Below are 14,197 nucleotides of genomic sequence, written 5' to 3' on the forward strand. Positions count from 1 at the left end.
CCGCCGCAGGCGCAGACCCCGGTGGGGATGAGGCGGGCGGACCGGGGGTGGGGACAGTCCCTTTCTCCTCCCCTCGAGGGGCGGTGATCGCCCGGGCCCGCCGTGTAGGTGCGTTGGAGAAACTTTGTAGGGTGGGGACTCGGCAGCCACTTGCCGNGGGCACCGCCGGCCCGGGGCGACGACGAGGAGCGGGACGGCGCCCCGGAGAAGGGCAAGAGCTCGGGCCCCAGTGCCAGGAAGGGCAAGGGGCAGATCGAGAAGAGAAAGCTGCGCGAGAAGCGTCGCTCCACCGGCGTGGTCAACATCCCCGCGGCCGAGGTGAGCGGGCGGGGGCCGCGGAGGGAGCTCCCCGGGGCCCCGCGGGGACAGAGTTNGCAGAGGGTGATGGAGGTTTACTGTGAACAAATGCTTCCTGGGAAGTTCCCCAAACCCGAAGTGGGACACGTGGTTTTCAGGCTTCCTGGCTGAGGTCGCAGATTCAGGATCCTTCTTTACGGCGGTGGGAAGACTACTCGTGGCTCCAGGACTTGCCCACTTAGGGTTGTTTGTTTCTGCTTCATCGGTTAGAAAAATTGATTAATGGTGATGACGACATACTCTGTTTAGTTTCCCACGTGTCCTCCCGAAGTTATCAGATTATCTCCTTTCTCTTGACAGTGTTTAATAGCACCTGTAAAGAAACGTGGCCTTAGCACTATCCGAGCCAGCTTTATCTTTCAGTGTATCCACGATGAGTATATCTGAATGAGTATATGCACCGTTTCATATCTAAGCCGGCTTTTGGGAAGAGCGCTCCCCAACACACACACGCGCGCGCGCGCGCGCACACACACAGTTTATTCTGAGTGATACTTAGGACAATAGAAACGCTGTAGCAACCCACAGTTCTTTTTGCTAAGATGATCTTTCCGTGTATTTAAGTATTTGGCTCTGCGTATTTGGAAAGCATTTGTGGTAGGGTTTTTGTTTTGTATTTTTGAGCAGTCTCCACATTCCTGCAGGCAGCAACATCTTCCTATTAGCGTGAGTGGTGAAACATTTTTACTTAGTGTGTAACCGCACCTATTTCTTCTCTCAAAAAAAAAAGAAAAAAAGAAAATCCTAAGCAGATTTTGGTTACTTTAATAGAAGCGCACGGGTTTTGGGAAGTGATTCCACAGCCTTGTTTCACCCGGAGAAGTTGCATCGTTTTCTCATTGGCTCGTTAGGTTTTTACTCTTTTTTTCTTCTCGTGGCCTTCTAATTTATTCAGCCTGGATACCTAGTAAATACTAAGAATTACTAACTCCAATTGCGGTTCAAGGAAAAGCCATTCAAAGTAAGCTAGGGTGTATGTCAAACATACCCAACTTTTTTAAGTGTTAACATGATTTCCATACCTGGAAAATCAAAGTTTGTCTTTGAAGGGTATATTTTTATATGCATGTTTCAGAGAGATTTTTATCAGCCAGGAAAACTGTCCTCTGTGGTTTGCTACTTGCACAAAAGATCTGTTATTCATTAAATTGCTTTAAAAGGAATTCATGAGAGTGGTAATCACATTTCTAGGGTTTTTTTTTGTTGTTGTTGTTGTTAAAAGTATGAAGATTAAGGGGAAACTAAAGACAGGGCTCTGGAAAGGCTACATTCCTGAACTTTATTTTTAAAAGTAGCTGATGGTCCAAATAAAAGAATTAGTCATTTTCAGTCTTTTTCTCATTGTTCATCTGACAGGGGTCTTATTTTGGGAAATATCTTGGCAGATGTTAAACTTCATTTTTGGTCAGGCTGCTTGTGCTAGAACTGTTACTTCTCCAGTACCTTTTTTTGTTTTTAACAAGCGTTATGTTTACCGGGGGAAATAAGTGTGCTGTATCATGCGCGATCCTCAGAAATATCCTTTGTTAATGCTCCTGCTTTTGGTTAGGGAACATAGTGCTGAGAATGTAGATCACTCCCCATTACAATTGAGTCTAATACTCTGGAATGTTTTTCGTTGGGGTGTTGGCAACTCCTAAATTTAATCTTCTTGAAAACAAACAACCCAGGGTACCATTTTTTGTCTGTGGAATTTGAACCTTTTTTATTGAATAGGGAATTGAGGACTGCTTTCTTTTTGTGGTAACTATGGCTCTATCTGTTGCTGTAGGATGCAACAAAACATGGTAATGTTTTACCGCAGGGTCTAATTAGCAGGCATACTTCTTGAGTGCCTCCTCATAGTTTTGTAAAAACAACTTAAGTTGTAAAGATTATTTTAATAGTGGTAAATATATGACACAAAACTTTAAAACTGGGGCGTCTTTATATTCTTTAGGTTTTTTTTAGAATTGTGCCATTCATTTCTCTTAGTTTCAACATTGAGAATGTCAGTTGGTGTGGAGTTTCTTGTGTAGATATAACAGCACTGTTGGTTTAAGAAGTCCTATCACATTTTATAAAATTTTCAGGTGTGTAAATATCAGAAAAGCAGAAAACTACCAATCTGTCAATATTCAAAAATAGACTTGTATGATATGTGGTGTTGAGAAAGACTCATTTTCAGACAGTATTCTCAACCAAGATTCTATTAGGACAGTAGCATACAAAGCCTATTCAAAAACCTATTTTTGTGGATGATGAACATTAAGTTCTTTCAAGAAGTATTTATTAAACATCTTTATGACACATTCGCTGTGACTTTCATTAACTTATTTTACTTACTTATTTAACTAATTACGGAATATTATAAAATTGTTGTAAAGGTACCTGACAACAGCTAAAGGTATCACAGCCACAAGATAGCATTAGCAGGGACGCAAGTCTGAAACTAGATATGGATGGGGATGGGAAGCTGTGTGGGATAGTACTTGGGATGACTGTAATAAAAAGTGCAAATCTATAGATGTTCATTAGTGAGACAAACTTTAGTTCTTGTTTACTAAGTTAGATATTTAAAACAATTTTTTAACTTAATTTTTACTTTGTCTACTTTTTTGGGGAAGAGCTCAAATTGGCTTATTTGGTTATTCCTGCCAGTAATTTTGGTATACATTTATTAGATCAGTCAGATGTTTATTACATGTCTGTGTTCAGGTGCTATGGTAAGGACTGTGGAAAAAAACAGGAAGAGTAAGGCAGTGTATATTCTCAAGAAGCAGGACTATAATCCGGGAAGAAGGATAAGGCATAATTATATGAAAAAACTTAAGTACTGAGTTAACGGTTGAAAAGCCATCTTAACACAGCAAATTGTTTATTAGAAATATTTTGTGTGTAGGGGTGCCTGGCTGGCTTAGTCAGTGGAGCGTGTGACTCCTGATCTCAGGGTTGTGAGTTAGAGCCCCACACTGGGTATGGAGATTACTTAAATATAAAAACCTGAAAAAAAATGTTTTGTGTTTAGAGGGAAGAGGTGATTGGGGCTGAGAAAAGCTACTGGTGATGAGGCTCTTGAGCTGAAACTTAGATTTCTGTACCTATATATTTATACATATTTTCATATATACGTGTATATGTACTTGTTCATATAGTGTTTTAAATCTCAGAGTGCAGTGGTTTTTAATTGTAGAAGCACATTAATATCATGTGAGGATCTTAAAAAAATACTCCTCATGCAGAATACTTACCTTCTTCCTCCCTGAGCCCCTTTTGATTTAATGGGTCTGGGATGGATCCCAGGCATCAATATTTTGATAAGCTTCTCATGTGATTCTGCTGTGAGTCAGGGTTAAGAAGTATTGGGCTGCAGTCTGGGGATACAGAAATGAATAGGACACAGGCCTTGCCCACAGGGCCTCTCGAGTAATATGGGGAACTGTGGGAAGTATAATGTTTAGTACAGCCTTTTTCCTGAGCTGGGGACCTAACCTGAGGAGGAAGAGGGGGATAGTTGAGATCCTAGGCAGTACCACCTCTGTTCTCGGAGTGCTTATGAAGTTATTGCCATTGAATATGTTTGCATGAGTGGTTAACAGAGATGGTTAATAAAATATTTCAATAGGTAGAGGTCAAATGATACTGAAGTTTTGATTTAAATACAAAGTTAACATGTATTGAAGCTTACTGTTTTCATTGTGGTTAGCTACGGTACTTTATGTTGTTTTAATTAATGCTCACAGCAGTCTCATGTGGTAGTTATAGTTTCTCTTTATATCCTCATTTCCAGAGGAGAAAATGGAGGCTTGACGAGTTTAAATAACTCAGGATCACATGGAAAGTGATAAGTGGTTAGAGCAATATTTTAATTTTTTTTTTTTTTTTTGGTGTGGTTGTGTATGTGCTCATGCACACATTTTTAAGAATTAACCAGTTTTGTGTTATTTAGCTTATTTCCCTATAACTTTTTATTTTTTCTATAACTTTTTATTACAGGTTATCTTAAGTACTGTAAACATCTGAATGGAGAAAACAGTAAAAAGGAACTCATTAGAAATTAAGGTCAAATTTGTAGGCTCAGAGATTGCTTCTGACCCTCTAATTTCTAGTTTACTTGGGAAAATTTTGAACCCCAGGCCATCAGCACAATCTGTTTTTGGCTAGAAGTCAGAAAATGTGAATCTTTGTTTTTATATGAGTGATAGGTTGTTTTTCTGTCAAGATGGGGTTAAAACACCTACTCCATAGTTTGAAGGAGTGTTTAATATATAGAAAGCATTTTTAAGTGAGCATAATTTTAAGTCATAATTATTCAGCATATTTATTGAACATTATATGGGACAAGTTCTACTAAGTAAACCATGTAAATCCAGGTAGATTAAGAAATGCTTTTTGGTATGCCCATTATATACCAGACTGTCTACCTTTCTATGTGATGAGTCAGAAGAGGAACTAATAGTGACTCAAGGTTGGAGAAAATTGGACTTGTAAGTAGGGTAGATATAGTATAAACACCAAGGCTACTCAGTAAGATATTAAGCCCAGTTTTCCTGAATGTTTGAACTCATTGGTAAAGTAAATTGAAATTGAAATTTTAATATTAGGATTTGTAATGAGTTGTCTAAGCGGAGATGCCTTTTTCCATAAAAATAATTATGTAGTTAAAGTAGATGGCATTTATGGCGTGCTTATTGAGTGCTAGGCACTGTTCTGAGCACTGTGTATGTATTGGTGCATTTAATTCTCACCACAGTCCTATGGGAAAATGGGGCAGAGAAGAGTAACTTACTTGCCTGAGGTTAGTTACTTACATGGTAAGAAGTAGAGTAGAGACAGTCTCCCTTTAAAAAAATTTTTTTTAATGTTTTATTTATTTCTGAGAGAGAGAGAGAGAGAGAGACAGACAGCATGAGCAGGGGAGGGTCAGAGAGAAAAGGAGATACAGAATCTGAAACAGGCTCCGGGCTCTGAGTTGGCAGTCAGCACAGAGCCCGACGAGGGGCTCGAACCCATGAACCCTGAGATCATGACCTGAGCCGAAGTCAGATGCTTTACCGACTGAGCCACCCAGGCACCTCAAGACAGTCTCCCTTTAAAGCCTGGTGCTTAATAACTGTCTTATTATATTTCATTATATTATCTACTATATACCTAGCTTAAGAAAGACAAAGATAATTTTAGGAGTAAAATGTAAAATTAGAAATTTATATTACTAATAAAATTGGAAAATAGCCCTATAATGAAAGACAGGTAAGGTGGGACTTTATTAGAAAAAACTGGGAGCAAATAAACATATGAACAGTGGCATCAAAGTTTTTATTTAAAATCGTTGTCAAGTTGGTGGCTTTATTTATGTTTGTTGTTATTTCTACATTGGTTGTTACCACCTGTGATATAGGCCGGAAAATAATTTTGATATTTAATGGCAAAACTAATATATGTCTTAGAAGTTTAGAATGATTGACAAATATTAAAGTTTGAAATTTTCTGAGTGCTTTTTTCTTTTTAAAAAGTGAGATAAAATTCATATACTATAAAATTAATCCTTTAAAGTATTCAGTTCATGGTTTTTAGTATATTCACAAAATTGTGCTCTAAGTGCTTTAATATTTTCATCTTCATTTTTCATTATATTTTTAGAGCCAATGGAACCTAAGTTTTAGCTTCTCACTCTGTAAGATGCAGCAGTAGTCAAATAATTCAATGTCACCTTTTCCTGCATTTCATAGAGAACATGAAATAATTGTAGATTTTTCTGGGGTTTTTTTTGTTTTTTTTGTTGTTAAAGTCTGGATATTTATTTAAATTTAAAAATATTTTTATTGTTTGTTTATTTGAGAGAGAGAGAGAGAGCGAGCATGAGCAAGGGAGAGGCAGAGAGAGAGAGAATACCAAGCAGGCTCCTATTGGTCAGTGCAGAGCCCCACATGGAGTTTGAACTCAACAAACTGTGAGATCATGACCTGATCTGAAACCAGGAGTTGCATACTTAACTGACTGAGCCACCCAGGCACCCCTATTTTTTATTTGAGAGACAGAATGTGAGTAGGGGAGAGGGGCAGAGGGAGAGAGAGAGACAGAATCTTTTTTTAAATTCATTTTATTGTTTATTTTCTTTTTTGAGAGAGAGAGAGAGACAGCATGAGCCAGAGAGGGGTAGAGAGGAAGAGGGAGACACAGAATCCAAAGTAGGCTCCAGGCTCTGAGGTGTCAGCAGAGATCTGCACATGGGGCTAGAACCCACGAATGGTGAGATCATAACCTGAGCTGATGTTGGATCCTTAACCTACTGAGCCACCCAGACGTCCTGAGAGAGAATCTTAAGCACACTCCTTGCTCAGCATGGAGCTGGATGCAGGGCTCGATCCCACTGCCCTGGGATCATGACATGAGCTGAAATTAAGTCAGATGCTTGACCAGCTGAGCCACCCAGGCACCCTGGTTTCATGTTTCTTTCTTCCTTTTTTTAATGTTTTATTTATTTTTGAGAGAGAGACAGAGAACGAGTGGGGGAGGGGCAGAGAGAACTTGAGACACAGAATCCGAAGCAGGCTCCAGGCTCCGAGCTGTCAGCACAGAGCCTCATGTGGGGCTTGAACCTATGAATCACGAGGTCATGACCTGGGCTGAAGTGGGAGGCTTAACCAGCTGAGCCACCTAGGTGCCCCTGTGTTTCTTAAAATTACTGCCACTTGTTTGTATAGAAGTTTAGTATAAGAGGTATTTAATTTAACTGAATGTAGAATTTCTAATTTGCTTAAAATTTTGCACGTCTTTCATGGAGATCTGCAAAGCTCTACTATCTAAACATTTGGGAACTTTGATTCAAAGTAAAAATGGAGTATTAAACCAAGTATAGCCTTAGTCATGTTACTTAAATTAGTGTCTTAAAAGATATGGCTGGGGGGGGTATGGGAATGGGGACAACCTGTACCAGGGTCACCTGCATTGTTTATTTAAAATGCAGATTTCTGGGATTCACCTCAGCCTGGGAACAGGGAGGGGTTACCTGAGACTGCAGAGTTTTAACATCTTCTTGAATGAGTCTTGTACACCCCGAAGTTTGAGTGTACTTAAATGTCCTGTACTGGTTTACTGATCTGTCAAATGCAATTGATACTGATTATCTAACAGGATTGTTAAAAGAATCAAATAAAATAAAATGTTGAAAATGTTATAAAAATGATAAAATGATAAATTACAGCTACTGTGTAGGTTATGGTGATAACTGATTGTTGATGTCTAATGGAAATTTCTTACTGGGATGTTGAAAGTTCTTTATTTCCTGCTAATTAAAAACTTCATAGACATTTTAACAGACATTTAACAGCATGAGCTACTTGGAAATTCAGAGCACCATAAACATTTATGTAATATATAGTTTGTGCAAAATGTTGTGTCTGCCTTGCTTCTTGTCCTGATTTTGTTAGAAGCCTAGACATTAGGAAAAAAAAAACCCTCTAACACTTAATATGTAACTTGAACTTCACTTTCATTCCTTTTTCATTTTTACATATCTTTAAGAGAAAGTGTGTAATTAAATTTGTAAATGTGTCAATTAGTAGCTGAAACTCTTAAAACAGATTTTTTCTCTTTTATCAAAATATTCCCAAGTGTATGACTTTTTCTCTTTTGTTTACTACTCTCACATATTAAATCCATAGGTGTTCTTAGCTAGCTAATTCATTACTTTTTTTAATTAAATTTTTTAATGTTTGTTTATTCTTGAGAGAAAGAGAGTGCGTAAGTGAGGGAAGGGCAGAGAGAGAGAAGGTGATACAGAATCTGAAGCAAGCTCCAAGTTCCAGGTTATCAGCACAGAGCCTGATATGTGGCTTGAGCTTACAGACTGTGAGATTATGACCTGAGCCGAAGTCGGACGCTTAACTGACTGAGCCATCTAGGCACCCCACTAGTTAATTGTTTCTTCTTTTTTTTAATGTTTGTTTATTTTAGAGAGAGAGCACACATGCTTGAGCACTTGCCTTTAGAGAGAGGGAGGCACAGAATCCGAAGCAGGCCCCAGGCTTCCAGGCTGTCATCACAGAGCCTGATGTGGGGCTCAAACTCATGGGGCTCAAACTTACAAACCGTGAGGTCATGACCTGAGCCAAAGTCAAATGCGTAACCAACTGAGCCACCCAGGTGCCCCACTAGCTAATTGTTTCTTAAAGTATTTGGTTATTGATGAGGGAACTTTCAGTTTAAGTCTTAGGAGTTTGTGTTTACAGCCATATACCTACTGGTATAGAATCAGGCCTTAGCTATCTATCATGTTCTTCTTGAGTTACTTAAAAATATCCTAGGCACCATGTCTGAATGAGATTGTAAGAATGGGGTGCCTGGGTGGCTCAGTCAGTTAAGCATCCTACTTCAGCTCAGGTCATGATCTCACAGTTCGTGGGTTTGAGCCCCGCATCGGGCTCTGTGCTGACAGCCAGCTCAGAGCCTGGAGCCTGCTTTGGATTCTGTATCTCCCTCTCTCTCTGACCCTCCCCTGCTCATGCTCTCTCTCTCTCTGTCTCTCGGAAATAAATAAAACATTAAAAAAAAAAAGAGATTGTAAGAATATATAATTTCTTAAAGTAGCAAAATTATATACCTCAAAAGTAGAAACTGCTTTGAGTTCAAAACCTCCCATGTGAAAATTGGATGATAAAGTTTATTCTGTGATAATCTTTTAAATAGATTTTTAAAAAGTTTATTTTGAGAGAGCACAGCAGAGGAAGGACAGAGAGAGAGAATCCCAGGCAGGCTCTGCACTGTCAGCTCAGAGCCACACACGGGGCTCGATCCCGTGAACCATGAGATATGACCAGAGTTGAAACCAAGAGTCAGACACTTAACCGACTGAGTCACCCAGGTGCCCCTATGTTTCATGTTTGTGACAAAACTTCTTGACACCCTACAGTGCAAGCAAAAGTTGATCCACACCAAACTTAAATAATCTTTAATGTTTTCCTGCTGGTAAAACTAATGTCTTCATTGTAGTTCCTTGTGGAAATACAAGAAAGGGTAAAGAAACATCACATGTTATCATACTTATATTAATATTTGGTTCTAATCCTTTTTTCTGTATCTACATAAAAATTGGAATCCCATGATACAGATTTGTGTGTGTATTTAGTTGTTATTTATCATGAGTATTTTTATGGTGTTGCTCTTTAAAAGTAAGTATGGATTTTTTAAAAAATTAGTTTCAGGTGTACAATATAGGGATTTTTTTTTTTGTATTGTGGTAAAATGCTAATAGTATAGAATCTTAACCATTTTTAGGTATACATTCATTGTATTAAATACATTCCTATTATTGTGCAACTATCATCACTATCAGTTCCATCACTCTTTGTGTTGTAAGTCTGAAGCTCTATACCTATTAAACAGTAACTCCCCATTCTACCCTCCCCCTATCCTCTGGCAACCACCATCTCACTTTCTGTCTTTAAGGATGGATGTTTGTGTTATTTGATATTAAAATACTTAAGGATTACTTCATTGGTAAAGGACTCTACTACTTCTCCCTGTTGTGTACCTGTCTGATTGACAGATAAGTAAGTTGTCTTTAGATAAATAGCAATATGGTTTTTTCTTTTCATTATTATGTTTCCTGGAACATTCTTTAAGACAAGCATTTGGGTCTTCCAAAGTGCCTCATAGGTACTAGGACCTTCAGATAATTGTGAGAGATGCCTTTTGTTTTTTAACCTCCTCTATAGCCTTTGATTTCACTGGGAAATTGGTGATCAGATGTGCAGTAATTATAAATTTGTGTAAGTTATAACTCAACACAAAAGTTCCTAAAACTCATCATATATGCGTAGTCACACAAGTCTACAGGACATATGGAAAAATGGAGTTTAGGGGTATAACACTCAAAAATTTTGTCAGTCACATGTAAAAAGATATAAATGTAGTGAAGACTAGCACAACTTTACACATGTTAAATGGTTAAGAAATATGTGAATACTACAATAATTATGACACTTGACCTTGAAACAGATTCGAGTTTGCTTAGAGAAGTGGATGTTAAAAGGGTGGCAATTTGTGAAATGTTGGAGGAAGGATTATCTGAAATTGTACTGAAACTGTAACAACCAGATGTGGATGGGTATGGCTTGTAACACAAGCAGTGAACTGGCAGATGTTTGAGCTGTGTGCATTCTGTGTATTTCTGTGACACTGGGTTGCATTATCTGTGCTTATCAGTGTTTCTTTCACTTGGGCGAAAGCAGATGCAAAATTTGTATAATGCTAAATTTAACTCAGTTAAATATCAGTTGCATAGGAACAAATACAGTTTTGTAAACAAATACTTTATATGTATATACCCACATGGATACATCTATACATTTATGTGCGTGTCCGCATTCATCTATCCAAAATATGTGAACCAGTGGCTTGAGAAGATCAAGTAATGAGTTGGAAAAGGATTAGGGAGCAGATGTGACTAGAGATGAGACTCCTCTCTTAAGAGTATACTAATAAAAAAAAGTATACTAATACTGATTGTTAGGGCAATAGTAGCAGAATAGGAAGGGAATGGATGGATTGAGAGGTGTTTCCTTGATATTAGAAAATTACCTAACAATGCTTTTAGCTGGAAAATTTATCCTCAACCTTTTTTACCTTTTTACCCTCCCATCCCCCAGAGTTAACTGTACCATGCTTACTAATCTTGCTTATTTTTTCTTTCTTTCTTAAATACTTGGCCTTTCCCTCTTGGTTCATCTTGCCATGAAGAAATAAATGTTCCCTTAATTCTGCTTCACCTTCTACTTAACTTTTCAATTTTAATTGCTCAATTTAAAGGCATTGTTTTCATTTGCTCACTCCCATTTCTTTGCTCATTTCTTGCTACATAATTGAAATTGATCTCTCCAAGGTTGCTTGTGACTTCCTAATGGCCAAATAAGATAGTTTCTTTTCTTTTTTTTAAATTTTAAAAAAATATTTATTTTCAAGTGAGAGCACATGGGGGAGGGGCAGACAGAGGGGGGCAGAGTATCTGAAGGACGCTCTGTGCTGACAGCAATAAGCCCAATGTGGGGTTCAAACTTACAGACCTCAAGATCATGACCTGAGCTGAGCTCTGATGCTAAAACAGCTGAGTCACATAGGTGCCCCTGGCTTTCCTATGTTCAACCTATTTGACTTCTCTGTAGCATTTGCTCCTGTCATTTCTCTCCCTTTGATGTTATAGCACTTTTGTTAGATTCTCTTTTACTTGGTTTACTCAGAAACGTTTGAGTGCCTGCTATGCCCCAGGTTCAGTGCTAGATGATACAAAGATGAATTGCATATTCACCAGTCCTTAAGGAACTTTCAGTCTTCTCTCAGAGAAAAAGATAATGTCTTAGCTCAGGCTGCTATAACAAAATACCATAGATGGGTGGCTTATAAACAACAGAAATGTATTTTTCACGGTTTTGTAGGTTGGGAAGTCCGGGGTGTCAGCAGAATTGATGTCTGGTAGAGAGCCTGCTTCCTGGTTCACTCTGTCCTCACATGGTAGAAGGAGTGAAAGAAGTATCTGGGATCTCTTTTATCAGGGTACTAATCCCATTTGTGAGGGCCCCATTCTCATCTCCCAAAGACCCCATTTTCTAAAGCTGTCATATTAAGGACTAGGATCTCAACATAAGAATTTTGGGGAGACAAATATTCAGTTCATAACGGATAAATAGAATCTGGTATCATGAGAACTATGATGGATAAAAGAAGAAAGTATTGAACCAGCTCAGAAAAGGGAGCCATCAATTACATGAGGGAGTCAAGGAGGACTTTACATAAGATAAAGCAATATTAAGCCTTATGACTTGATTGATATGAAAGATTTCCTAAGTGGGGAGGGAAGACACAGTAACATTCTAGGTAGAGGGAATAGCATGTGTGAAGGCACAAAGCCAGGAAACAGTAGCATTATATTGTATATACAAACCTCCTGTATGCTTAGCACTGAGCCAGGAGGTTTCCTTGCATTCTTTCTTTCCTTTTTTTTAACACTTCTTTTTCATTTTGGGGGGAGCACAAGCGAGGGAGGGAGAGAGAGAGAGAGGGACAAAGGATCCAAAACAGGCTCTGACAAGCTGACAGCAGTGAGCCCGATGTGGGGCTCAGAATCAGGAACTGTGAGATCATGACCTGAGCCACAGTTGGACGCTCAACCAACTGAGCCACCCAGGTGCCCCTTCTTTGCATTATTTCTAATCTTCACGTTAACTTACAAGGCAGATTTAAAAAATATATTCCTCATTTTATAAGAAGCCTCAAAGAAGTTGTGATTTGCCCAAAGGCTCAACAGAACTTGAATTTGACTCTAGATTTGTTTGGCTGCCAATGCACACACAGTGGTTATCATCATTGGAAAGAGGAAGGGATATCTTCTAACAGAAGAAACTTTGATGTGCGGAGGATTCATGGTGGAGTGAGAATGGAGAACAGCTGTAGACGAATGATATGGACCAATTGGGATGGATCTGAATGTCATGTCAAGGAATTCAGACTTTAATTCTGCTGTTCTCTGTTAGTATTGTTGGGTAGGTATTTCCTTCCTCCGTCCATACCTGTGTACAGTAACTCTGACACCTCCTGGAATGAAAAACTTTTGCCTGCATAATTTGAAGTCATTGAGGATTTTCTTGTTTGAAGGTAGGTATCTATTCAAGGATAGTAAACAATACAAAGTCCTATAAAAATTGCATGGATATAATAGAATAAATAAATCCAAATTTCCACATTGGTTGAAAAGAGATGAGAGGATAGCCTTTAAATAAAGTTGCACCCAAGTAATTCTCTTTATTATGAAAATAATTCTGTACTGTAGATAGATTTGGGAATGATTTTTTTTTAGAGGAGCAGGATGGAGTGGAGATGGGGGCTCTGATGATACTAAATTGCCAGATTCTGTACTTAGTGTTACCATGGAAAAGTTTATAGTTTAATATTGTCCCTGGGTTTAGACTTTGCCCTGTACTTGATTTAAAAGCTGGTGTTTATTCCATTCTCACATTCTTTGAACCTGCAATATAGACGCTTGGAATACAGGTGCTAAAGGGTGACCATTGCCTTTGAAACTTTTCTCACATATTATTTGTTCAACTTCCATAAAATGTTCCCCTCCCCTTCATTCCTTCTGCCCTCTATTAGAGGAAACAAGTGCTTCCTTAATCCATATTCTAGGAATAGTATTTATTTATTTATTTTTAATATTCTTATTTATTTCTAGGAGAGAGAGAGAGAGAGACAGCGTGAGCAGGGGAGGGTCAGAGAGAGAGGGAGATACAGACTCTGAAATAGGCTCCAGGCTCTGAGCTGGCAGTCAGCCCAGAGCCTAACGCGGGGCTCAAACCCACGAACCGCGAGATCATGACCTAAGCGAAAGGCGAGATCATGACCTAAGCGAAAGGCGGATGCTTAACCGACTAAGCCACCCAGGCGCCCCAGTATTTATTTATTTTTGATGATATAAATGTAATGCCCATTCATTTTGTAGACAATTAGAAATAAAATAGCAAAAACAGGATTGTGCAAAGATTAGCTATGGATTATATCAATTTGACATGTTTTTCCATTTTTATTTTTAAGCATGGAATTCTATTTTATGTACATTTTTATAAACTATTTAATATGATCCTATCATGCATGTTATTTCCTTTTAAACTTTTTGAAAGAGATAAAAAAATTAAAAACCTTTTTGAAGGAGATGTTAATTGCTACATATTTTTTATTTCATAAACATAATTCCTACTATCCAACAGTAACCATTTGTAGTTTTGGTATGCAATTCTTGAGTATATTTTAGGCATACACACAAAAAATATATATTCAGAAATTTAATCTTTCTACAAATACTATTAAACTT

The 14,197-nt window shown here is 38.2% G+C and overlaps 1 protein-coding gene across 1 annotated transcript in view; it reads left to right on the forward strand.

Annotated features, from left to right (window-relative positions):
* PAWR (pro-apoptotic WT1 regulator) overlaps positions 1–14,197 on the forward strand; it is a 164,848-nt gene that overhangs the window by 38,150 nt on the left and 112,501 nt on the right. Inside the window, exon 4 of the mRNA XM_077770240.1 lies at positions 147–318. Coding sequence (XP_077626366.1) covers positions 147–318 — 172 coding nt within the window. The remainder of the gene's footprint in view (positions 1–146; positions 319–14,197) is intronic.

This window comes from Crocuta crocuta, unplaced genomic scaffold (assembly GCF_008692635.1).
Source record: "Crocuta crocuta isolate KB4526 unplaced genomic scaffold, BGI_CrCroc_1.0 scaffold317, whole genome shotgun sequence".
Classification (NCBI taxonomy): Eukaryota; Metazoa; Chordata; class Mammalia; order Carnivora; family Hyaenidae; genus Crocuta; species Crocuta crocuta.